General features: G+C 42.2%; 1 protein-coding gene across 1 annotated transcript in view; it reads right to left on the reverse strand.

Moving 5' to 3' along the window:
- Positions 1-2,926: 2,926 nt before the first annotated feature.
- SLC36A4 (solute carrier family 36 member 4) overlaps positions 2,927-23,797 on the reverse strand; it is a 277,596-nt gene continuing 256,725 nt past the window's right edge. Inside the window, exon 11 of the mRNA XM_073336987.1 lies at positions 2,927-2,999. Coding sequence (XP_073193088.1) covers positions 2,992-2,999 — 8 coding nt within the window. The 3' untranslated portion in view covers positions 2,927-2,991. The remainder of the gene's footprint in view (positions 3,000-23,797) is intronic.

Raw genomic sequence — 23,797 nt, forward strand, 5'->3', positions numbered from 1 at the left:
AACACTTCAAAGATACTCCAGAACTTTGTGTTGCAATCATCATTGCTCTGATAGGAATGTTTTCCAAATTCTATATTAATCAGTAGAAGAAACACTATAAACTCTCTCTTCTGATTGTGTGAAACTGAATGGATTAAAATTATTCATTTACTTCACACCTGCAACTCAGAAAAATCTTCCTCAAAACTGTGCAAGTTTGACTTCAGATTTTGCAGTCAGAAGATAATAGGTCTGGCTGAAGGGACATCATCAGCATATCGAGTCCATTTCTTTTTAAAAAGGAGGTATAAATACTTTCAGGTGCCATGAACACTTGTTCCTGGCCCCCCGGCCAATTTTTGTGGCTTTACAAATACCTTTTCATATTTTTAAGTGTTCCTGTCTCTTTCATTGGTGTAGGTCTTTCATATGATAACAGGAAAAACTGACAGTACATCAGGGACATGGTTGGGGGAAGAGAGCTGTGAAACTGATTATTTACAAAGTGCAGTCAAATGCACAAAGTAAAATAACTGAACCCCCACCCTAATTTGCAATGCTGAAATCCACTTTTAAAAAATCAGAAAGTTCTGGAAGAAACCACCAGTAACAAGAAAATATTACATCACATATAAAATCTGCCTTATAGTGAGAGACTAAATATGTTCAATTTATTTAGCTTAGCCAAGAGAAGGTTAAAGGATGACTTGATTGTGGTCTATCAGCACCTACATGGGGAGAGAATTTCTGAAAATGAAGGGCTCTTCAGTCTAGAGCAGTGGTTCTCAAACTAGGGCCGCTGCTTGTTCAGGGAAAACCCCTGACTCACCGGGCCATTTTGTTTACCTGCCACGTCCACAGGTTCAGCCGATTGCGGCTCCCACTGGCCGTGGTTCACTGCTCCAGGCCAATGGGGCTGCGAGAAGCAGCGCGGGCCGAGGGATGTGCTGGCCGCCCTTCCTGCAGTCCCCATTGGCCTGGAGCAGCGAACCGCGGCCAGTGGGAGCCGCAATTGGCAGAACCTGCAGCCGCAGCTGGTAAACAAACCAGCCCAGCCCACCAGGGGCTTTCCCTGAACAAGCGGCGGCCCTAGTTTGAGAACCACTGCTCTAGCTCACTCAACAGATATGGGCTTACTGCAGCAATTTTTGGGTGAAATTCTATGGCCTCTGTTATGCAGAATGTTTGATTTGATCATCACATTGGTACTTCCTGGACTTAAAATCTATTAACGCTGTGGCGGTGCATGTCACATGGCCATTTTGTACTACATTGTGAAGTGTTGATCTGCACTTATATACATCAGACACTCAAAGTATTATCTCCCAAGGCAGCAGCTGAATAGTGGAAAGGCTGAGGTGATGCTAGTGAGGACAAGGCAGAACTTCCCAAGCACTCACTCACTCTCTAACCTCACATTTTGCTGAGGGTGTCTGCTCTCAGATTGTTAAACAGCCTGCAGTTTTGGTGTTAGGCTGAACTTCTTCCTCGCTACTTCTGCACACCCAAATAGCCATATCTGTGAAAAGCATTCATAGGAAGACTCTGAGGCTAAGTCTTCTGTTTCTTTAAAACGGTAGCAGGAAGGGCTAGGGAAAAGTTCTAGGCTGCACCTAGGGTCGGGGACAATACTGTTGTCCTCATTCTACTAAAACTCCTCATTCAGCATTAGAAAAAAGAGACTGTAACATAAGTGGTGGAACTAAGGGTGCAGGGGAGGGGGTGTTGCAGCACCCCCAGGTTTTACACGGGGCCCCAACCACCAGCCCCACACCCGGAACTCCATTCTCCAGCCCCACGCTTGGGTCCCGGCCACCATCCCCGCAGCCCGCTCCCTGGCCGCTGGCCCATTGCCTGGGGCTCCTCACCCAGCACCCTGCTCCTGGCCCTGTGCCTGCCCCCAGCTGTGGCCCCAGCCCCCTTACCCCTGTCCGGGTACCCCCCCTCAGAGACATGGCCCTACTCCTGGCCCCAGCTCTGGGGGAAGGGGGGGCACAGACAGGGGTAAGGGGGGCATGAGGTAAAAAGTAATAACTGCTTTCAGCACCCCCACTCTTAAAAGTGTTCCAATGCCACTGCTCTGTAATTCTCTATTATCACACAACAAAAATGGCGTCCTCTCGTGTTGAATTTGGACTTCGCCACCATGATCCGTGCATTTGCATCATCTAGCACTGATTGAACATGGGGCACAAAGGGAAGTGAGGACTAGGCCCTTGGCATATTATGAAAGGATCTTTCTGGAGAAAGGCAGCTTGCCTCTTCACATGCAGCAGCAGCTAATACTAGTTCGCTAATACTTAGCCCTTCTCTCTAAGGGCTTGTCTACCTTGTACACCAGTGCAAATCCCCAGTGTAGATGTGCTGCACAGGTGTAAAGTGGGGCTTGCACCAGTGTCATTTATCCTGGCTTTTGCTATATCAGTGCAAAAATCCCCACAGTAGACTGTCCTTATGATCACAAAGCACTTCACAAGTGGGGGTCAGATTTACCATCCCATTTCTACCACTGTGGAAATGCGGTCGTGGGGAAATGAAGAGACTTGTCCACGGTTACGAAAGTCTGTAGTAGAGCTGAGAATAGAACCCTGTTGTCCTTATTCCCAGTCTGGTGCCCTATTGCTGGTATACCCTGCCTCTAATCTCTATATTACTGCGTTTCATAGCAATGGAAACCCTGAGGCCCTAGTGGAGTTGAATGAGTGTGTTAAAATAGCTAATGGACCTGCTTCTTCAGCTAACTCAGGAGAGGGCTACTGAATAGAGCTGCCAAGTAAGTTTGAAATGTTTCCTCTTGATTCCACATGTATGATTTTGCTGATGACAACGGGGGTCTTCTCAGGCCTCCTCGGATTGTTACATGGTCCTGTTACCTTTACCCTTCCCCAAAAACCAGTAGGCACTACTGATGGGAATGCTGGAACATTTTAGTCCTTGCTACTATTACGTCATCTTCTCCTAGTCATCACTTCTGAAGATCGGTACGGGGCTCGATGTTATTCAATATTTTCATCAAAGATCTGGAAACAAATATAAAACCAGTGCTGATAAAATTTGCAGACGAACAATGATCGGTGGAATGTCAAATAATGATGAGGACAGTCAGTGACAGGCAATCAGAGCAAACTGGTTCGTTTCAACTTGTAAGCGAAGGAAGAAGCACTGCAGACCAGACCTTAAAAAAAATGGAAAGCAGAAATTCTGAAAAAAAATTAGGGACCACAGTGGACAAGCATGAGCTTCAAGTATGATGCTGTGGCAAAAAGGGCTAATGTGACCCTTGGATGCATACATGAGGGTAGGGGGGTGATTTTACCTGTCTATGGCATTGGTGAGACTGATTCTGGAATAGCATCCACATTTTTAAAGGGATGTTGAAAAGTTGGGGGTGGTACAGAGAAGAGCCACAAAAATGATTCAAGGACTGGAAAAAATGCCTTACAATGAGAGACTTAAAGAGCTCAATCTATTTAGTTTGTCCAAAAGAAGATTGAGAGGTGATCTGGTTACAGTGTACCATAAGGTGGAGAAAATACCAGGTAATAAAAGGCTCTTAAATCTAACAAGAACCTGGAAGCTGAAGCTAGGCAAATTCAAATTAGAAATAAGGCATTATTTTTTAATGGTGAGGGTGATTAACCATCGGAAACAACTGCGACAGGAAGTGGTAGATGCTCTGGCTTTTGATGTCTTCACATCAAGACAAGATGCCCTTCTGGAAGATATACTTTAGTCAAATACAATTTATTGGACTCAATGCAGGAGTAACTGGGTGAAATTTCATGGCTTGTGATATACAGGACATCAGACTTGATGATCCAATGGTCCCTTCTGACTTTAAGCTCTATGAATCTATGACTCCTTTCTGTTTTTAAGCTTTTAAAGCCATTCCCTTACTTGCTTCGTTTTCTAGCTAAGTTTAGAAGGAATGCAAAGTTTTTACCTAGCTTTACTACAAACAGGGCATGTTTTAGTTATCCAATACAATTCTGCTTCAGCCGTTGGCATAAAGCTACCAATAAATAAGAGAATCTCAATCATGCTTTATGGGTAACATTTCCACAACTTCCTGCTGATATCCTCTGAGCTCCCCAAGGTATGATCTGAAAGCAGCTAAGCAGAATAATATTTGCTAGATATTTACATAGCATTTTCCCCAAATATAGTCCAAAGAGGTTTATTTCCCTATTGTCTGGAAGCTTTTATGAAGCACCATGCTGAGCCATAATATTTCCTACAGGTGGTATGTATTTTGTCCCTGTACAGATTGTAAATTTAATCTAAACTGGTTTAATAGAAAAGTTTAAAATTCACTGTAGATTCGTAAACTGTAGGTAATGCAACTTAATACAAAAATTATTCTTACAGGAGAGTTTTAACATAGTAATTCTGCTTGCATTAGACAAATGAACATGCCACCTAGAATATTACTGATAGAAACATTGTTCACAGGGACTGTGGATAGTTCAGAAGGAGGCGGCGCAGGGAAGTTTCAATTCATCAGGAAAAAAATATTTGCAGTGAGTAATTCTGCCAGCCTTAATCCAGATCAATACACACAGTCAAATACATCTTTCTAAGTCTCCCAAGGAAATTGGGAGTTTCATTGCTTACGATATTTAAAACTAAACTGGACAAAGCGCGGGTAAACATATTCTCAGGCAACAATACATTGCTAGCAGAAGGATAAGCTAGATAAATGTCTCAGGTTTTTTCCATCTCTGATTTTCCTGACTATATTTGACTACACAACAATAGGATCATCAAACTAGTTTGGTGCAGTTGGGTTACAAATGTTAAGGCCAAGTAATACATCCAAGTGGAAAAACTAACTCAAATACTGCTGGAAAAAACAGCGTAATGTTCCTGCTTGAGCTAGTGTCCCACAGATCTTGACATTTGCTGGGAATGTTTGATAGGTAAGTGCAGTAAGTACCATATTTGTGAAAGGACAGAAGAGGTAACTGGAAAGGGAGAAGCTCCTCCAGCCTGGGAACAGAACTTTTGAGATTTCACTTGGAAGGGATGAACTTGGTAATATTTGGGGTGCATAAGTTTTAGGAGCATTCTAAATGTTTTGGGAAGCCACAAAATGATCTTAACTATAAAAAAAACACCCCTCCACCCCGATTCCACACCCAGATCCCATCTGTAGCTTAGGGGGAAAAGGCCATGCTGCAGATGAAAGAATTTTCTGTGGCTGGAGAGAAACACAGGGTAATATTCTGCCAGAGTGAAATTCATCCTGTGCAGAGGGCCAGCACAACACCCAGGTTCCAGTTAAGTACCGTTTAATAAACCCTAAAAATAGGATTTCATTGATGCACAGACTTTGCACAAGGGTGAATTTCACCCATATGGAGAAAGAGATAGGATAGTTTGATATTCTGAAGAATACATGGGAAGCAGCATGGTCAATCAAAAGAGCACTAGATTAGAATCAGAAGCACTGATCTGCTAAGCAATATAGGGCAAGTCACTGTACTTCTCTGTATCTTTCACTGTGTGTCTTTATTATCCATTTAAACTCCTTGGGGCAGGAGCTCTCTCTATGCATTTGGACAGGGCTTAACACAGCAGGGCCTTGGTCGGGAGCACCTCAACGCAACAGAAATGATGACATTACTTGATTGTAATGTTTTCGTGAAGAAAATATAAAGCTTTACATTTTCTTTACACTGATTACATTTTGAAAATGCTAAATTTGTGGCTCTTATTCTGAGGTCCTAAATGGCTACAGAAAGAGAAAAAAAAAGTTCAAAATTCTTGCCAAACTATTCCATTCAACTTTCATTGATGAACTCATGCAAAATCATCTTCTGAGAACATAGTGAATGGATTTAAACAAACTGTCGTCTAAACATAATTGCAAAATAAATTAAAATTAAACTCACCTCTAGGTAATAAGTGCACCTTGCTTAAAATGAATAGCAGCAATTTAAATAGTTACTACAGAAAGGGAGGAGAAAAAAACAGACTGTATTAGGTAAAACTCATGGTTTGTTCTTCTGTAGAATAGATTCAGGATAAGAATCAAAAATGGTTTTAACTAATTAGTAGTGGATTTTACCCACCGTTTTCCCCTTTACATGTTATTATTCAGCTCTAGAGGCTTTCATGCCCTGTCTCCCTCGGAGGTGAAGCCCCCACTATGGCCAAGAAATGGCACATGATAAACTCTTGGAAGCTTTTTCAATGCTCCACACACAACCAATATTTCAATGTCTATGGTGTCTTCCAATAAACCACAGAAGAACTTTTTGATTTAAGATCTTTTGAAGCACAAGTGGGCTTAAATACAAAATCTACTTACCAGTGTAGCAGGAGACCCTGGTTAGCTATGAGGAAGCAAGCAAGTTACTTCCAAAAATACAAGAACAGATAAGACTAACAATTTGAAATTGTCAGCTGTTGGAAAAATGAAGCCTACTGTAGAATACATGTCTCTGAGCAAAAGTTCCTAATTTAACCTTTTTCCCCATAGTCACTATCCACTGCAAAAAAAAAAACACACAGGGGAAAAAGCTTATGATCGCTTTAGCTAGGATTAATAAGACAAATAGAGCTAGAGGGAAAGAAAGCCAAAGGCATCAAACACCAGGAGGCAGTTCCTGAAGATAATCTGTCAAGATGACTTTTTTTCTCCTGATGCATGAGTTTGCATCTGCCATGTGGTTTCCACATCAAAGAGAAGAGAACTGAAAGGACACGGAGGACATTACAGGGCACTTCCCTGGCCAGAGAGCCAGCCACATTTGATCTTAAACCCAGTGTAGTATTTAGTTTTTAAAGGGCAGTATAAGTTGAAGCATTTCTAGTCACTGCAAAAGCAGATTCAAAAGAGGAAATATTATACAAATAGTTCTAGGGGTTCTGCTGCACTAAGCAAACCAGCAAATATCCACCTTCTCCAGCCCAGACCACTCAGAGAACAGAACCATATGTTCTGTCTGTATAATACAGCCTGCTCTGTACTGGCATTTTAAGTCTAAACAGCTTTACAAATAAGAAACTGTGCTCTCAATAAATCAATGTAGTATTTATTGAATGATCTACTGTACTTAAATGGCCCCCCATTACCATATACCCACAGTTCTTCTCAATACCCACAGTGGGCTACATCCTCATGGGAATAGATAGGTGGCCCAGAGTACTTCACCAAGGCCTGGGCCAGAGACTTTCTATTTCAAAAGATGCTACTTTAAGGTTCCTTCAGTCTTATGATTTCTGGTTTGCCATGCTCTTGGGGGCAAACAGGAACACAAGATTTAGCATACCAAATTAGACCAATAGTCCATCAAATCCAATATCTTGTCTCCAGTGCTTATATCAGGTGTTAATGGCTTTATTTTACTTCCTCAGTGACTCCCAAGAACATCAGGCTGGCTTTTTTTTTATTTTTGACCATTAAACTATTACGTCTCTATTAAGTGCTGTTCCTTTTCATGCCTCACCTCTGTGGTGAATACAAACACTGAGCAGAAAAGAGTAGCTGCTGGAAGAGTCAGTCAGTCACCTAAAGAAAGGAGCACCACGGAGTGGTACATAATGAAGAAACATGGCATTTCTATAGCTACCTAGATATCTGTCTCTTGAAAAACAGGAACTGAGGTTTCAGGAGTTAATCCCAGACACTCCTGTGCTTCACACCTCCATATGGCCTTAGAAATATACAGCTTTTGAATTCTGCAAAGTTGAGAAGGGTAACACTGATGTATTTTAATTAAGTTATTTAAAGATTACTTCTGACCAAGAGCTGCACACCATGAGTAGATCCATTCCAGCATATAGATCCAGAGACCTAATAAAACTTTTGACAAGCTTCTTACAAACGGTAAATTCCCCCCCAGCAATATGAAAGCAGGAACATTTGTTGGATAAACACATAAGAAACATAAATAAATACCAGTTGGCACTGCATGTGATAATACTAGGCAGGGAATGTGATATAAATAAAATGTAACATGGCAGAAATGTATTAATATCTGCAAAAGCAGCTGAGACTGCTAAAACTGATGAAAACAAAATCTGTGTTGAGTGGGGAAGCAACGAGAAATCAATAGAAAAACAAAAGCATGGTTTTATAACACACTATTATGTGGATAGTGAAAAATCCAAAATGCCAAACAAAAAAGAGAATGAGTTTGTTGCAGTTCAAATACATATCCGCTACAATCCTATATCTAAACATCTGCCAATTTTTCTTCTCAGAGAAGAGCTTGCCGAATGGGACAATCCTCACTAGGTATTCTGGAGATACAAGTCATTGGATGGTCTCTTACAAGAGCCAAACAAACTATTCATTTATTTATTTAGATTTAAATAGTAAAGATACAAGGGTCTAGATCAGTAGTTTTCAAACTGCGGGTCGCAACCCAGTAATGGGTCGTGGAATGTAAGGCACTGGGTCGAAGCGGTTCTGGTCAGCACCACCGACTAGGCCATTAAAAGTCCCGTTGGCAGTGCTGCCCGGCTAAGGCAGGCCAGTTCCTACTTATTCTGACACCGCGCTGTGCCCTGGAAGTGGACAGCAGCAGGTCTGGCTCCTAGGCAAGGGGACCACAGGGTTCCATGTGCTACCCCCACCCCGAGCACTGGCTCTGCACACCCACTGGCCGGGAACAGGCCAATTGGGTTGGGGTGGTGGTGCCTGTGGGCAAGAGCCATGCGGAGCCTCTTGCGTACCTCTGCCTAGGAGCTGGACCTACTCCTGGCTGCTTCTGAGGCGCAGCGCAGTCCGCAGTGCCAGGATAGACAGAAAGCCTGCCTTAGCACCCCTGCCGTGCTGCTGACCGGGAGCCGCCTGAGGGAAGCCCGTGCCCCAATCCCCTGCCCCAGCCCTGAGCCCCCCCACCCAGAGCTCCTCCTTCACCCTAAACCCCTCATCCCCAGTCCCACCCCAGAGGCTGCACCCCCAGCCCAGAGCCCTGACCCCCTCCTGCACCCCAACCCTCTGCCCTAGCCCAGAGCCTTCTCTGACACCCTGAACCCCTCATTCCTGGCCCAACCCTGCAGCCTTCACCCCAACCCTCTGCCCCAGCCCTGAGCTCCACCCCAGCACCCCAAACCCCTTATCTCCAGCTCTGTTGGGTCACAGGCGTCAATAATTTTCTTCAACTGGGTCGCCAGAAAAAAGTTTGAAAACCACTGGTCTAAATGCCCTAACACCCAAATAATTTAAAATATAACCCAAGCAACATTAAACAATTATACTGTTTGATCAATTTTCAACCTCTTTCTGGGCTCACTGGACGTATATTTAGTTCTTGGTCAGATCATGCAGATACTAAAAAGTGTGAGCCGTAATTTTAAGCTGTGAAAAAATTTCTTCTGGCCAGAAAGTGAAAGGATAGGCCTTAAATACCTATTCAACCCTGAGTAATGGCTCCAGCTGCCTCCAGAGACTACGGGGCAGGGATGTGCTCATGAACAAGGGTCAGTGGGCATGCCTACTCAATGGAGAATCCACCAGATACACAGCAAATTGCCCCCGCCAAACTATCCAGACCAGAAAAATACATGTTCAAACGAATTAGAATAAGAATCCCCCTTCATCCAGCTGCCAAACATTCCTAAACCCACCCACCATCTCATATGATATGATGGTGAGCTTTGTAGTATCTTCAGGACCAAGAGTGAGATGGCAGTTCTAGAGTCAGAGACACCTCCAGGACATTCTCTGGATAAACATAATGTGACAAAGCAGATTTTGGAAAAGTTTGTAAAAAGGAGAAAGGGCCCCCAAAAAGTAACGGTAAATTGGAGGACATTTTGATTGACATGGGGAGAGATAAGGCTTGATACCACACAGGTCAGGGGATGAGGGCCTAGCTAGAAAGAAATCACACTGAAAATTCTGAAATACATAATGGTGCATCTTCATAAATCAGACAACAAAGACATTGGGTAAGGGTGATTGAGACAAACATTAGTGAAACCTCGTACCACACATTCTTCATGGAGTACAGTAGCTCTAGAATACCAGCAGAAGTAACTGGGTTCTAACATGCAGACCCAAATGCCAGTCAAGTGGGAATCATTTTTGTGACGTACCATGAGCTAGTCTGTAGGTATGACAGTCCAACTATTGACCTAGTAAATTGTAATAATGAGAATTATTAAATGACATGACATCACAGTGACACATGCCCAAAACTGGGCCTAAGGATCTCCCTAAATCCATAACAACCAGACTTGGAACATTTAGATAACTGGCAGGTGGAAAACACTTGGTCCTTTAGATGACAGCTGAGAATCCTGACAAATTCTCTGTTAGCGCCACCATCAACTAATTCCTTAGAACCTTTCAGTCTGCAACCATCTTTTTAAATCAGCTGTGCACAACGCAAAGCTAGATGAACCAAACAAGCAGGTATTTGAGGGTCTGGAAGACTGGAGGTTCTAATCGTATATTGATGACATATGGGCGTTTTGAATGTGCAGAAAAGATCACGAATCAGAGCCTAAGATGCTATGAAAAGCAAGACAGGACAGCCTAAAATCCAGTTCTAGGAATACAGCAATTTCTGTATAATAACCAGGAATGTATTTTGAGTCAGGAAAGAGTTGCTGGAACAGGGAGAAAATGGAAATAGATTCTTTGATATAGTTAAATATATGGGGGGAAAAGTCATACCCAGGTTGTCACCAAAGCTGACATTCCGCAATTACAATAGCAGAAAAGAACCCTGGATGGCGGAGAAACTAAAAATTAGCAAAGTAAAAAAAAAACCACTAATTGATAGTTAGGAGGAAACATTAGGACTCTAAAGAGTAAAAATATCTGTAGACTCATCAAAATCAGGAATGAGAGCTGACGTTATGCAATAATTCTATAGTGACACTCTATGCACCGCAGGCTCTGACAAAGACATATGAAATTCAAGAGAATAAAGTGCCATCAATTGAGATAGGAAAGCAAGTCGCTGACAAGGACTAAGCTACTCATACCAAGATTTTCAATGCCTCACCATGGTTACAGAGATTGTAAATGAAGTAGTAGCTGTGGTATGTTAAATCTAACAGCTATGCAGGAAAGCAACATGGAGAAAGTGGCATCAAGTGTTCTTTAAAGTGAGGCTACTAACAGCGATTATATGAAAAAAATGACACTTTCTTACTCAGATCTATTCGATGTACATAACTGAGTTGTATCTAATCACTTCATTGACAACAAAAATAGGTTTCACTGCCCTTTACCTCTGTTGGCCTCACTTGAGCCAGCACCGCTCAGAGAAAACAAGCTGGATTCTACTTCTTGTGGATCAGAATAGAATCGTTCCAATCATTCACACCAGCGTGAAACCACTAAGGGAAATGGTATCACCAGTGGACTATTTTGAAGAGAATGTGTCTGCACAAACTGAGAGGCTAAGTTCACATTGTAGGACCTGTATCATTCATGGGGATGCAAGTAAAGGCTTGATTCTCAGAACAGAGAGACTGTTTGCAGGGCTGGCAGTTTAAACGAGAGCAGTTTTTTTATTGTTAAGTGAGCACATTTGTGGTGAAAATCATCAAAACTCAATAAGCACAGAACCTCACAGTGGCATTTTTATAGAGTCACTCTGCAAAAGAAATCACATTTTAAAGACACAGGGCTTTTTAGGGGAGTGGGGGAAGGTCCATTAGTAAAACCCTCTTGAAATGTTGCAGGGAAATCCCCATATAGCACAATCAACTTCTAAACTCACAGGACCAGATTTTTAGCTGGTGTAAATAGTCGTAGCTCCACTGAAGTTACTGCCTCTTTACTCCAGTTTGAGGATCTGGCTTGCAATGTTTAGAGAAACTGATAACTCCAAAAGAGATGTCTCAGTAGCAGATGGGGATGATGAAGTCATCCAGAAGGCTAGAAGAGATGAGATTCCACCTGGGAAATTTAGAGGCCCCCAAGACAGAGATATATCAGAGCCAAAGCAGCATCACTGATCATTCAACCAGATAAGGTTTTTGCTCTACTCCCCCAACAAAACTTCCCTGGAGTCACAGATCTGCATTTGGAGAATGGCAGCCAGCCAGCACAATGCTCCAAGGATTTTTCCATTCATGTGTACATGATTTTCAGAGAGGCAGATACTTTAAAAAACAAAACAAAACATAATTCAACATCAAAGACGTTTTCAGTCTCTGGTCTTATTTTGTCAGATTAAACAAACTTTTTAGCTACTGTATAATTGTCCTGATGTTGGCCTTTATGTACGGTAGAGCAGTCATAAACATCTTTGGTTTATGTCTTTATACCTAGGAGAGATTTAATTCTCCTGTGCCGGATCTGGCCTGCGGGCCATAGTTTGCCCAACCATAGGGAGCAGTCACCATCAGACCACGCACCTGGATGCTGAAACATAGATACCACTGAGCAACATGGTAACAGGGCCCAACCCTCTACAGGGAAGGTGGGGGCTCACCTGAATGAGTCAGAAGGTGACCGAGACGGAGAGTACTTCCATACAGCCCACAGAAGTGAGCCTCCCAGCCTGGGTCGAGAGACTTGGGCTTGTGCTGGCATTCTGAAAACAGCTGTCTAGACAGCACTGCCATGCTGTGGGTTCAGACTGGAGCTCGGCCTGGTGAGGGGCTGAAGACGTGCTGACGGGAGAGAGCTCTCCCATAGCCATCAGACGAGTACCTCTGCGAGAGGCAGTAGCTATGTCAGCGGGAGAAGCTCTCCCTGCCAACATAGCGCTGTCCACTCCAGCGCTTAGGGTGGTGGACTAGTCACACCCCTGAGCAACATAAGCTATGCTGGCATAACCTGCAGTGTAGACAAGTACTAAGAGTGAGAGTTTGTCCTGTAACTTACGAGGAAAGCAGATCTAATTTAGCTTGCACTGAGGTGTCAGGGTAGATGAGACTAAATATGTACGTAGGGCGCTGTTTTGGAAACCTTTTGTTTTGAAATGCTTTGTGCCAACTGCTCTATAAAAGAGTTTTGTTTTAAGAAGGTTGTGGGTCACAGGATCAATGGTTCAAAAGGAGGATCAATCAGGTGCCCAAACTGAGCCAAGCACACATGGTAATAAGCACTCAGGCGCTGGTCTAAAAGTGGAAGAATGGCAAGATTCCACCCCAATGCAGCCAAGGGCTAAGGGCCCAAGACCTGAGGTGACTGCGCTCAGAACCCAGAAAGGAGACAGAGTGCAGGTAGCCCCACAGCCATGACAAATGCCCATTAAAGAGCAAATGATATTGACAAATTAAAGATATAAAGGGAATAGGGTAGAATTTTAGGCGAATGAGACTTTGATGCATTCCGTTTTCATACAAAAATACACTTTTGGTTGTGCCTTTTTTTTGTTTTTATCCATTTCTTGCAGCTGTAGACAGATATCTTAGAAATGTTTTGGGATGACTCTCCCTTTATTTCTTTCATTCTTCTCTTTCTCTTTCCTATTTTCTTTTTTAATCTCTAGACTATTTTGCTAAAGTTATTTCCTCGCTCCTTTTCCATCAGGCTATTTGATCTGCTTCTTCCATCCTCTCTGATGGCTTCTCTTTGGATGGAGACCCAGCTACTTGCTGTAACCACCTCCACTAGTTTAAACAGCTCTTACTGTTCTCTGAGCCTGTTCATTGGAGCCACTTCTGTTTAATTATCGCCTGTCCCACCTGTATAAGACTCAGTCTGTCTGCACCAATTTTTCAGCGGTATGTTTAGGTTCCTAATCTGCTACATTTCTCCTAAAAATAAAATACTGGCTAGGACAGGACAGAGGCTGTGTTCTGTGATTATATATTATGAGAAGGGCTCCCCCTTTTTGGTTACTGATGTTCTGATAGCATTGACTAGTTGTTGAATGTGGTATAATAGATAAAACATGTCCCTATGCAACATGATGCTGAAGTTTCCAACCGAGTGGAATGAGGGTATATTTGATCTACCTTCAACTGCAGTTCTGCTTTGAAAAGGGATTCTAAAATTAACATTGTGGGGTTCCATTTTTATTGCTCTTCAAAAAACCAATATCAAATTTGCTCAGAGTGCAAGTAAAATTACGTTTTTTTTCCTAGCCGCAAACATGGGATCAAGTAGGTTTCTCACTGGCATGCACACCATCACCAGCAATAAATATTCCAGAAGCCAAGTTCTGCCTCATTTATACCTATTCAGTCGAGTAAACAACTGTAAATGAGGATAGTAACTGGTCCCATACTTGGAACTTGGCTTACAATTGTATTGATGATGCAAAGTCGGAATGAACTCCAGTTCACTCTCAGCTGTTTTGTTTCTACTCAGCTAATTAGAGTAAAAACTAGAGCTGTCAATTAATCACAGTAAACTCACGTGATTAACTCAAAAAATTAATCGTGATTAAAAAATTAATCACAGTTTTAATTGCACTGTTAAATACTAGAATACCAATTGAAATTTATTAAATATTTTGGATGTTTTTCTACATTTTCATATATATTGTATTCTGTGTTGTAACTGAAATCAAAGCATACATTTTTTATTATAAATATTTGCATTGTAAAAATTATAAACAAAAGAAACAGTATTTTTCAATTCACCTCATACAAGTATTGTAATGCAATCTCTTCGTTGTGAATGTGCAACTTACAAATGTAGATTTTTTTTGTTACATAATTGCACTCAAAAACAAAACAGTTCAAAACTTCAGAGCCTATAAGTCCACTCAGTCCTACTTCTTGTTCAGCCAATCGTTAAGACGAACATGTTTGTTTATATTTATAGGACATAATGCTGCCCTCTTCTTATTTACAATGTCACCAGAGAGTGACAACAGGCATTTGCATGGCACTTTTGTAGCTGGCATTGCAAGGTATTTATGTGCCAGATATGCTAAAAATTCATATGCCCCTTCATGCTTTGGCCACAATTCCAGAAAACATGCTTTCATGCTGATGACGCTCATTTAAAAAAAATGTGTTAATTAAATTTGTGATTGAACTCCTTGGAGGAGAATTGTATGTCCCCTGCTCTGTTTTACCAGCATTCTGCCATATATTTCAGAAAATAAGACTCCAAATATACAGGGTTGAAGTGCAGCTTAAGAGAGGACAGCATGTTATTGCACTGCTGCTGATGCAGACCAGGAAGCAGATTGTGACTTGAAGTGTTTACCTACACTAGCTGGAGCATGATACTGGGAATGGAACCAAGGTACCAACCACTCTCCATCCATCTGTTTGGGGAGGCAGGACTTAGTTGACTCTGTTCTCACCCCCACTCTGGAACTTGTGGTATGGATAGCTGGTCACAAGGGAGAATGGGGTAAGAGGGTGTCAAGGTTCCTCCCCCACTCTGAACGCTAGGGTACAGATGTGGGGACCTGCATGAAAACCTCCTAAGCTTATCTTTACCAGCTTAGGTCAAAAAGTTCCCCAAGGTACAAAATATTCCACCCTTTGTCCTTGGATTGGCTGCTACCACCACCAAACAAATACTGCTTACTGGGGAAGAGCTGTTTGGAAACGTCTTTCCCCCCAAAATACTTCCCAAAACCTTGCCCACTTCCTGGACAAGGTTTGGTAAAAAGCCTCACCAATTTGCCTAGGTGATTACAGACCCAGACCCTTGGATCTTAAGAACAATGAACAATCCTCCCAACACTTGCACCCCCCCCTTTCCTGGGAAATGTTGGATAAAAAGCTTCACCAATTTGCATAGGTGACCACAGACCCAAACCCTTGGATCTGAGAACAATGAAAAAGCATTCAGTTTTCTTACAAGAAGACTTTTAATAGAAATAGGAGTAAATAGAAGTAAAGAAATCCCCTCTGTAAAATCAGGATGGTAGATACCTTACAGGGTAATTAGATTCAAAACATAGAGAATCCCTCTAGGCAAAAGCTTAAGTTACAAAAAAGATACACAGACAGAAATAGTTATTCTATTCAGCACAATTCTTTTCTCAGCCATTTAAAGAAATCATAATCTAATACATACCTAGCTAGATTACTTACTAAAAGTTCTAAGACTCCATTCCTGGTCTATCCCCAACAAAAGCAGCATATAGACAAACAGAGACCCTTTGTTTCTCTCCCTCCTCCCAGCTTTTGAAAGTATCTTATCTCCTCATTGGTCATTTTGGTCAGGTGCCAGCGAGGTTACCTTTAGCTTCTTAACCCTTTACAGGTGAGAGGAGTTTTCCTCTGGCCAGGAGGGATTTTAAAGGGGTTTACCCTTCCCTTTATATTTATGACAGAAGGTATTATTTTACATGGCTGTTTTTCAAGAGTAGAACCGCACAATAAACAAATCAGTTTGGGTTACATTCTCAGGTCCTCCCAATCAGGACCAAGGTCCCATTATTCTAGGTGCTGTACAGAAAAACACAGACACTGCCCAGTTATCACTTTGAGGGTTGACAGGTTCTTATCCCAAGATCAGACCCAGTACTATTAAAACTACTATGTGGTTGGGAACCCTGATTTGCTCCGCTACAACACTCTCACTATAGGAACTCTTCTGTATTTCCAGATAGAAAAGGAGGACTTGTGGCACCTTAGAGACTAACCAATTTATTTGAGCATAAGCTTTCGTGAGCTACAGCTCACTTCATCGGAGCTGTAGCTCACGAAAGCTTATGCTCAAATAAATTGGTTAGTCTCTAAGGTGCCACAAGTCCTCCTTTTCTTTTTGTGAATACAGACTAACATGGCTGTTACTCTGAAACCTGTCATTTCCAGATAGGTTATTAATACATTTAGCAAAGTCACAAATACTCTAACTCAGTGAGGTAGATAGAGAGATTACAGAATGTACATCTGCACATCCATATACTCACACCAACCCCTGCAGGACGACCTGAGACGTTAACCATCATCATCACCTTTCTCCTCATCAGCAGTGGCCATCATTCTGGCCCTTTCCAAGGGCTACATCTTTCTCTCCTACCCACACAGGCTGGGATGCAATTTTTATAATATGTTACCCTGGCACCACTATATCTAATGCATATTCAGTAGGGGTTTCTCCCCCTTTTCCTTATTTTTATTTCCTCATCCTACTAACGTTGAGGAGTCCTTCTCCCATAGGTTAGTATATTGATATGTGTACCGTTCATGATCACACCTGTCACCCCTTCTTAAGCAGATTTGCAGTTATTACTTCCATGTTCCTTGCGATAGCATTTACTGGAACCTCCTACCATAGAGCAAGTTCTTCTTAGTTCCTAAAATCTAAAGGTAACTGTTGATCTGTGCCAAGGGTTATGGCCTACTTAACAACACTTACGCTAACTTATGCTTCAGCTAATGTCTTACAGGATACAAGATGCTGTAGGTTTCTTGCATTACAACTGAATATAATGCGGCAAGGCAGTGAATATAGTAAATGCAAGCCTATGGGCTACAGCAGTGGCAGGGTAATGATTAAGTGAGATATACCCAGATAATCCTGGCAAGTGACCCACATTCACATGCTGTAGAGGAAGGCAAAACCCCACAAGGTCACTGCTAATTGGACCTGGGGGAAAATTCCTTCCCCCAATAGATGGCAATCGGGTAGACCCTGAGCATGTGAGCAAGAACATGCCAGCCAAGTTCCTGAGAGTAAGAATGTTCAGTAATACCCCCAGAGCCCTGACACTCCCTGCCCAATGTCCCATCTGCAGCCATTGCCATCTTTGATGCTTTAGAGGGAGAAAATACCTGCATACATTGGGAGAAAAATCCCTTCCTGACCCCTGTTGGGTGGCTGGCTGAAACCCTGAAGCATGGGCTTTTAGGAATATAAGAAATAAACCGGAACTGAGCACCAGGGCTGCTGGAATCCCCCCTTTCCCCCATCACAAGCAATCCCATCAAACAATCAGATGCATGAATGTGACCAGCTCACTCTCAAAACTAATTGTTTGTCCCCCACAACTTCTATTGGAAGGCTGTTTCAGAACCTCACCCCTCTGAGGCTTAGAAACCTTCTTCTCATTTCCAGTGCTCTTGGATCCCTCACTGATTCAAAGCTTTCACATAGCAGCATCCACAACTAACACTTTCTATCATCCCTGGTTGGCTAGGAGACTCTGACCCATCCTGGTGCACGTTGATCGGGCCTCAGTTATTTATGCTTTCATCAACTCTGAGCTGGTCTATAGCAAAATGACAAACTTGAGCATGTAGCCTTCAGTGCTTAGGAAACTGCAACTAATACAACACACTGCAGCCCATCTCCTCAGCCACAGAGGTTACTGTGAGCACATAAAACCTGTTCTCCACTCCTTACACTGGCTTCCCATAGCGTTTCAAATCAAGTTAAGGATTTTGTCCTTATCTTCAAGACATAAGAACATAAGAGTGGCCATACTGGGTCAGACCAAAGGTCCGTCTAGCCCAGTATCCTGTCTTCCGACAGTGGCTAATGCTAGGTGCCCCAGAGGGAATGAACAGAACAGGTAATCAACAAGTGATCCATTCCCGGTTGCTCATTCCCAGCCTCTGGCAACCAGAGGCTAGGAACACCATCCCTGCCCATCCTGGCTAATAGCCATTGATGGACCTATCCTCCATGAATTTATCTAGTTCTTTTTTGAACCTTGTTATAGTCTTGGCCTTCACAACATCCTCTGGCAAAGAGTTCCACAGGTTGACTGTGCGTTGTGTGAAGACATACTTCCTTTTATTTATTTTAAACTTGCTGTCTTTTAATTTCATTTGGTGACCCCTAGTTCTTGTGTTACGAGAAGGAGTAAATAGCACTTCCTTATCTACTTTCTCTACACCAGTCATAATTTTATAGACCTCAATCATATCCCCACTTAAGTCATCTCTTTTCCAAGATGAAATGCCCCAGTCTTATTAATCTCTCCTCATACGGAAGCCGTTCCATACCCCTAATCATTTTTGTTGCCCTTTTCTGAACCTTTTCTAATATATCTTCTTTGAGATGGGGCGACCACATATGCAAGTGGTATTCAAGATATGGGCCTACCATGGATTTATATAGAGGCATTATGATATTTTCTATCCCTTTCTTAGTGATTCCCAACATTCTGTTCACTTTGACTGCCACTGCACATTGAGTGGATGTTTTCAGAGAACTATCCACAATAACTCCAAGATCTCTTTCTTCAGTGGGAACAGCTGATTTAGACCCCATCATTTTATATGTACAGTTGGGATTATGTTTGCCAATGTGCATTATTTTGCATTTATCAACATTCAATTTCATCTGCCATTTTGTTGTCCAGTCACCCAGTTTTGAGAGATCCTTTTGTAGCTCTTTGCAGTCTGCCTGGGACTTAACTATCTTGAGTAGTTTTGTATCATCTGCAAATTGTGCCACCTCACTGTTTACCCCTTTTTCCAGATCATTTATGAATATGTTAAATAGCACTGGGCCCAGACCAGACCCCTGGGGGACACCACTATTTACGTCTCTTCATTCTGAAAACTGACCATTTATACCTACCCTTTGTTTCCTATCTTTTAATCAGTTACCAGTTCATGAGAGGACCTTCCCTCTTATCCCATGACAGCTTCCCGAGAAGCTTATCCCAAGACACTTCATTTTCTGAGCCCATGATATCTAAAAGACCACCTACAGCTCTGTGATGAAAACCACAGTGAACAATTTCAGTCCTGTGGCACAGCAGAACTTTCTACAATAAGGATAAAGCTCATCTGTGTGGGAGACTGAACTTTTTTGGGGGCTGATCAGAGACTGTGGAATGAACTCCTCCAGGATCTAATCATCTTCACAAACCAAACCACCTTCTGCTCCAACTGCAAGGATTTCTTTGACCTTGCCTTCTCTAACATAAATATATAGCAATGTGTATTAACCCCCCAAGCTCTACCAAAACAAGACACTCTGTTGCACACACTTCTCTTCCTGCAGAGTGGATGAGAGAACGCTACATGACAGATGTTAGTCACATTGCTTAATGCAATGCTGGAAGGTGCTCAAATTCTGTGGTGGTGAATGGGATATAAAAACCTATATAGAATGGAATGGGAGGGAACCAAATAGAGGGGTAATAATAAAATGGATGAGGGTAATAATAATAATAAAGACAAATTGTCACAAAATGCTATTTATGTGCACAACTTGATAGCTCAGGATGTTTAAATCTCTGTACAAATGAATAAAATCACCTGTCTCTGACTGCCCATTAACTTAACCAGCATTAGGTGGCTGGGTTCTTGTAACCATCAGATCCTCTGTAATCTCATTTCTAGCTGGTAGTTTTCCAGTCATATCTTAGTCCACCTCAGCCGGCATGCTCATGAAGCACCAATTTTATTTCCACTTATCATGTAAGCTGCGCAGCATTTAAAAAAGAAACAATATGTAAATTTCGGTATACGTCTAACTGAAGGCAGAATGGAAGATTTTAAGGAAGTGTTAGAGTGAGATTATTTTATACTTTTTGGAAACTCTTAAATTGAATATTTCAAAATGGAACTAGGTCTAGAAAAAATACAAAGAAAAAATGAATTTGTAGAAAGGCTGACTCACTGCCCAAGCTCCCTTGGTGGTTGGGAAGGTGTCACAGGTTCTCCTAGATTAGTGCTGCCTGCTGGCAGTTGCTCTGGTCCTGAGATGGTCTGCCTCTTCTCGCAACTCAGCCCTCCAGCCAGGTTATGCTTTAGTAACAAAGTCCAACAAAAAAACAATCCACTGTCCTTACAAAGAATCTTCAGCCCTGCCTCTGGGCCCCAATGCCCACATGCCCTTCTCTCATGTTCTCTCAGTCATTCTTGTCCCCTTTTCAGGGGCCTCACATCACCCTCCCAGTGGCTGATGGGAGGGCCTAGGCCCTCCCACTACACTGGGTCCAGTCCAGGGCCCCTATAACAGCAGCCAATCTCAGACTCCTTGCTTCTGCCTCCTTGGACTTTCCTACTATAGCCCATCAGCAGGTCTCTCCCATGGCCGCTCTACGTTCACCCTTCTCTCCATGCTAGGACTCCCAGAGCTCTCTCCTGAAATCCCCCAACAAAATCCCAAATTAAGCGTACAAACGTAAATCCACTTTTGACTGCCTCTAGCTTGATTTGTCTTTCCTATCGGTTCCTCAATTGAATGCCTCCTGGGCTGTCCTCCCAAAAGTCTAGATCCTGCCCTATTATAAGGGCTTCCCATCACTGGAGCTTGCTCTACCCAGTGGATCCCATGGCCAACTCTCCCCGTCCAACTCTTCTTTCTTGACCTTCCTGGTCTCTAAGCTCTAGTCCCAGAGAGTGACTACAAAGTTTCTCTCTGTATTCCCCATCTGCTCCAGACTTCCTCTCTTTATACTAACCATCCAATTTCTTTTTCAGTTAGGACTTATCTATAATTGGGCCAGGTCCACCTTCCAGGTACAGCCAAGTATGTTCATTGGCCTCTCAGGCCCACATTAATCTTTCAGAGCCAGGATGAGCTATGTACCCCATCACAGAAACCTTACAGTCTGGGGTAAAAATACGAAAAATAGAATAGCAAAATACAGTTAGCAAAAATATATATTTTTTAAAATGTCATTGGTTCAAAACCTTGAGGTCCTTAATCAGTCTTTTCTAGGAGCAAAGACCTCAGGATTGGGGTCATGTTTTGTAGCTTCACAGAATGGATGGGGCTGTTGTTGGAGGGCTTTCCCTTCACTCTCTCTCCCCTGGTTCTTGTCATACAGACAGAAAGCAGAAGACCAGAAGTCCGAAGTGCAGGCAAGGCAATGTTTATTGGGGTTAGTTCCAAGCAAGCATATCCATAGTTCTACACGCCAGCAGAGTCTGGTTCCCAGATGTCCCAGAGGCTGTTACCCCATGTCCCCCTTCCCAGCTCTGATGCCACAGAGCCTTGCCTGTGTCCCTATTCCCATTTCCCACCTCCTTCTTAACAAGCCCAAATATACCTGCAATGCACGCCCTTAGTCCCACCCCTTACGGTCATGTGTCTGAGGTCTTTATCCCACCATTTTTGTATCCCATGAGAGGGGTAAGGAGTGATTCACGGTTGTGTTCTGGCCAAGGCTAGGCTTTCTTTGGGGGGGGCTTTTAGTGTTTCTTATGCCTGCCCTCCCATCCCACCTTGCCCCTCCTAACTGGTGGCTTGAGAGAAGAGCCAGGCAGCCTTCTAGTGTATGCTCATATATTACACTCCCACCATGCCCCGTAACACTTTAACTGTTCTATCCCTTAGCTCTTCCTAGTATACTAACAAACCCATCTGACCAGGCAGAAAGACATTGTATGTGAACAAGCAACACACACACAATTAATATAAGAGTATAAAAAGATAGAATTTTGGGTTTGATCTCAGGCTGACAAACAGGCTTATATGCTGACATCTGTTTTCCTGTGTTCACATAAAACCCCACTGAAGTCAAATGAAGTTCCTCCTGCCCCCAGGTGTTCACCCATGTGAAACTCCTTGTAGGAGCAGGATCTGAAATTGTACATGTGTGAAAAGTTATTCAGCAGCATGTTTTGTTTTTTTAAAAAAAATGCTGTTTTATTCATGTGCAAACAATATTCTCAATTAGTTTTTTCATATCTTTGAAGTTAATTTAACTTCCCTCCCCCATATTATAATTCATGGATATTAGTCATATTTGTCAGGATGAAAACTACTATTTGAAAAGAGGAACCAGTACCTTTGGCTTCACTTCATGTTTTATATTTGTGGAATACCAGTTTAATTTGTCTCAGATATCCACACATTTTAGATGAATTTATATATGTATGTCTAAGTAATGGCCACAATGCACATTTATATCCAAGTACTTGCTCTCTGGATACTGGAAGAGAACAAGGGAGTTTCAATTACTGGATCCAAGATTCTTTAAAAAAAAAACGTTAAAAAATGACAGGGTAAAATGTTCAAAAGGATATAAGTGATGTAGGAACTTCAGAGCCATTTTCAAAAGTGACTTAGGCACTTAGCCAGATTTTTAAAGGTATTTGAATTTCAATGAGACTAATGCCTACATTTAGGAGCCCAAGTCTCATTTCAAAAGTCACTTAGGTGCTGCAACGCTGAGTGGAGCAACACCTAAATTCTTTAAAAATCTGGGCCTAAGTCACTTTTGAAAATGGCACCTTGAAAAACACCTAAGTTTTACCCCCTTGTGATTTTGGATGCCCTACTTAAGACACCTTAAAGAGGCCTGATTTTCATAGGGTAAATCTGTGAAGTTTATGAAAAAATTAAGCACCTAAAATGACTAATTACTAGCACAGGCTTTTAGGTTTTAGATCGAGGGTCTGAAATTTAATGTTAATTTCTGCATCAACTGGCCTCCACAGCCAAGATTTTCCAAAAAAAGGGCATAAAGGTATGCTTCTAATTCCATATATAAATATCCTGATTTTCAGAAGTGCTGAGTACCTAACCACTCAGACTTCAGTGGGATCTGCTAGGTACTCTATACTTTTGCAAATTAGGTCATTAATTGAGGTGTCTACATATGGATTTAACTTTAGGCACCCAATCATGGAAAATCTGAGCTCAAGAGTGGGATTTTCCAGATGTGCCTATGTGACTTAGGAGCACAAGTCCCATAGAAAGTCAGAGACATGTTCTTAAGACACTTAAGAATGTGAAAATTCCATGACAATCTATGGGCTACCTCACCATATAAATATGGATGAATTCTCCATGATTGCATATTTATCTGAGACGTTATGTGGTGAAAGCTGGACAGTAAATAAGATAAGGAGTACTTGTGGCACCTTAGAGACTAACCAATTTATGCTCAAATAAATTGGTTAGTCTCTAAGGTGCCACAAGTACTCCTTATCTTTTTGCGAATACAGACTAACACAGCTGTTACTCTGAAACCAGTAAATAAGATGTTTTGTAATCTTTATTTAGATACAGAAAACGTCAGTTACAGAACACTAGACAAAGTCACCCTCTTTCTTGCCC

The sequence above is a fragment of the Lepidochelys kempii genome, chromosome 1 (assembly GCF_965140285.1).
Source record: "Lepidochelys kempii isolate rLepKem1 chromosome 1, rLepKem1.hap1, whole genome shotgun sequence".
Classification (NCBI taxonomy): Eukaryota; Metazoa; Chordata; order Testudines; family Cheloniidae; genus Lepidochelys; species Lepidochelys kempii.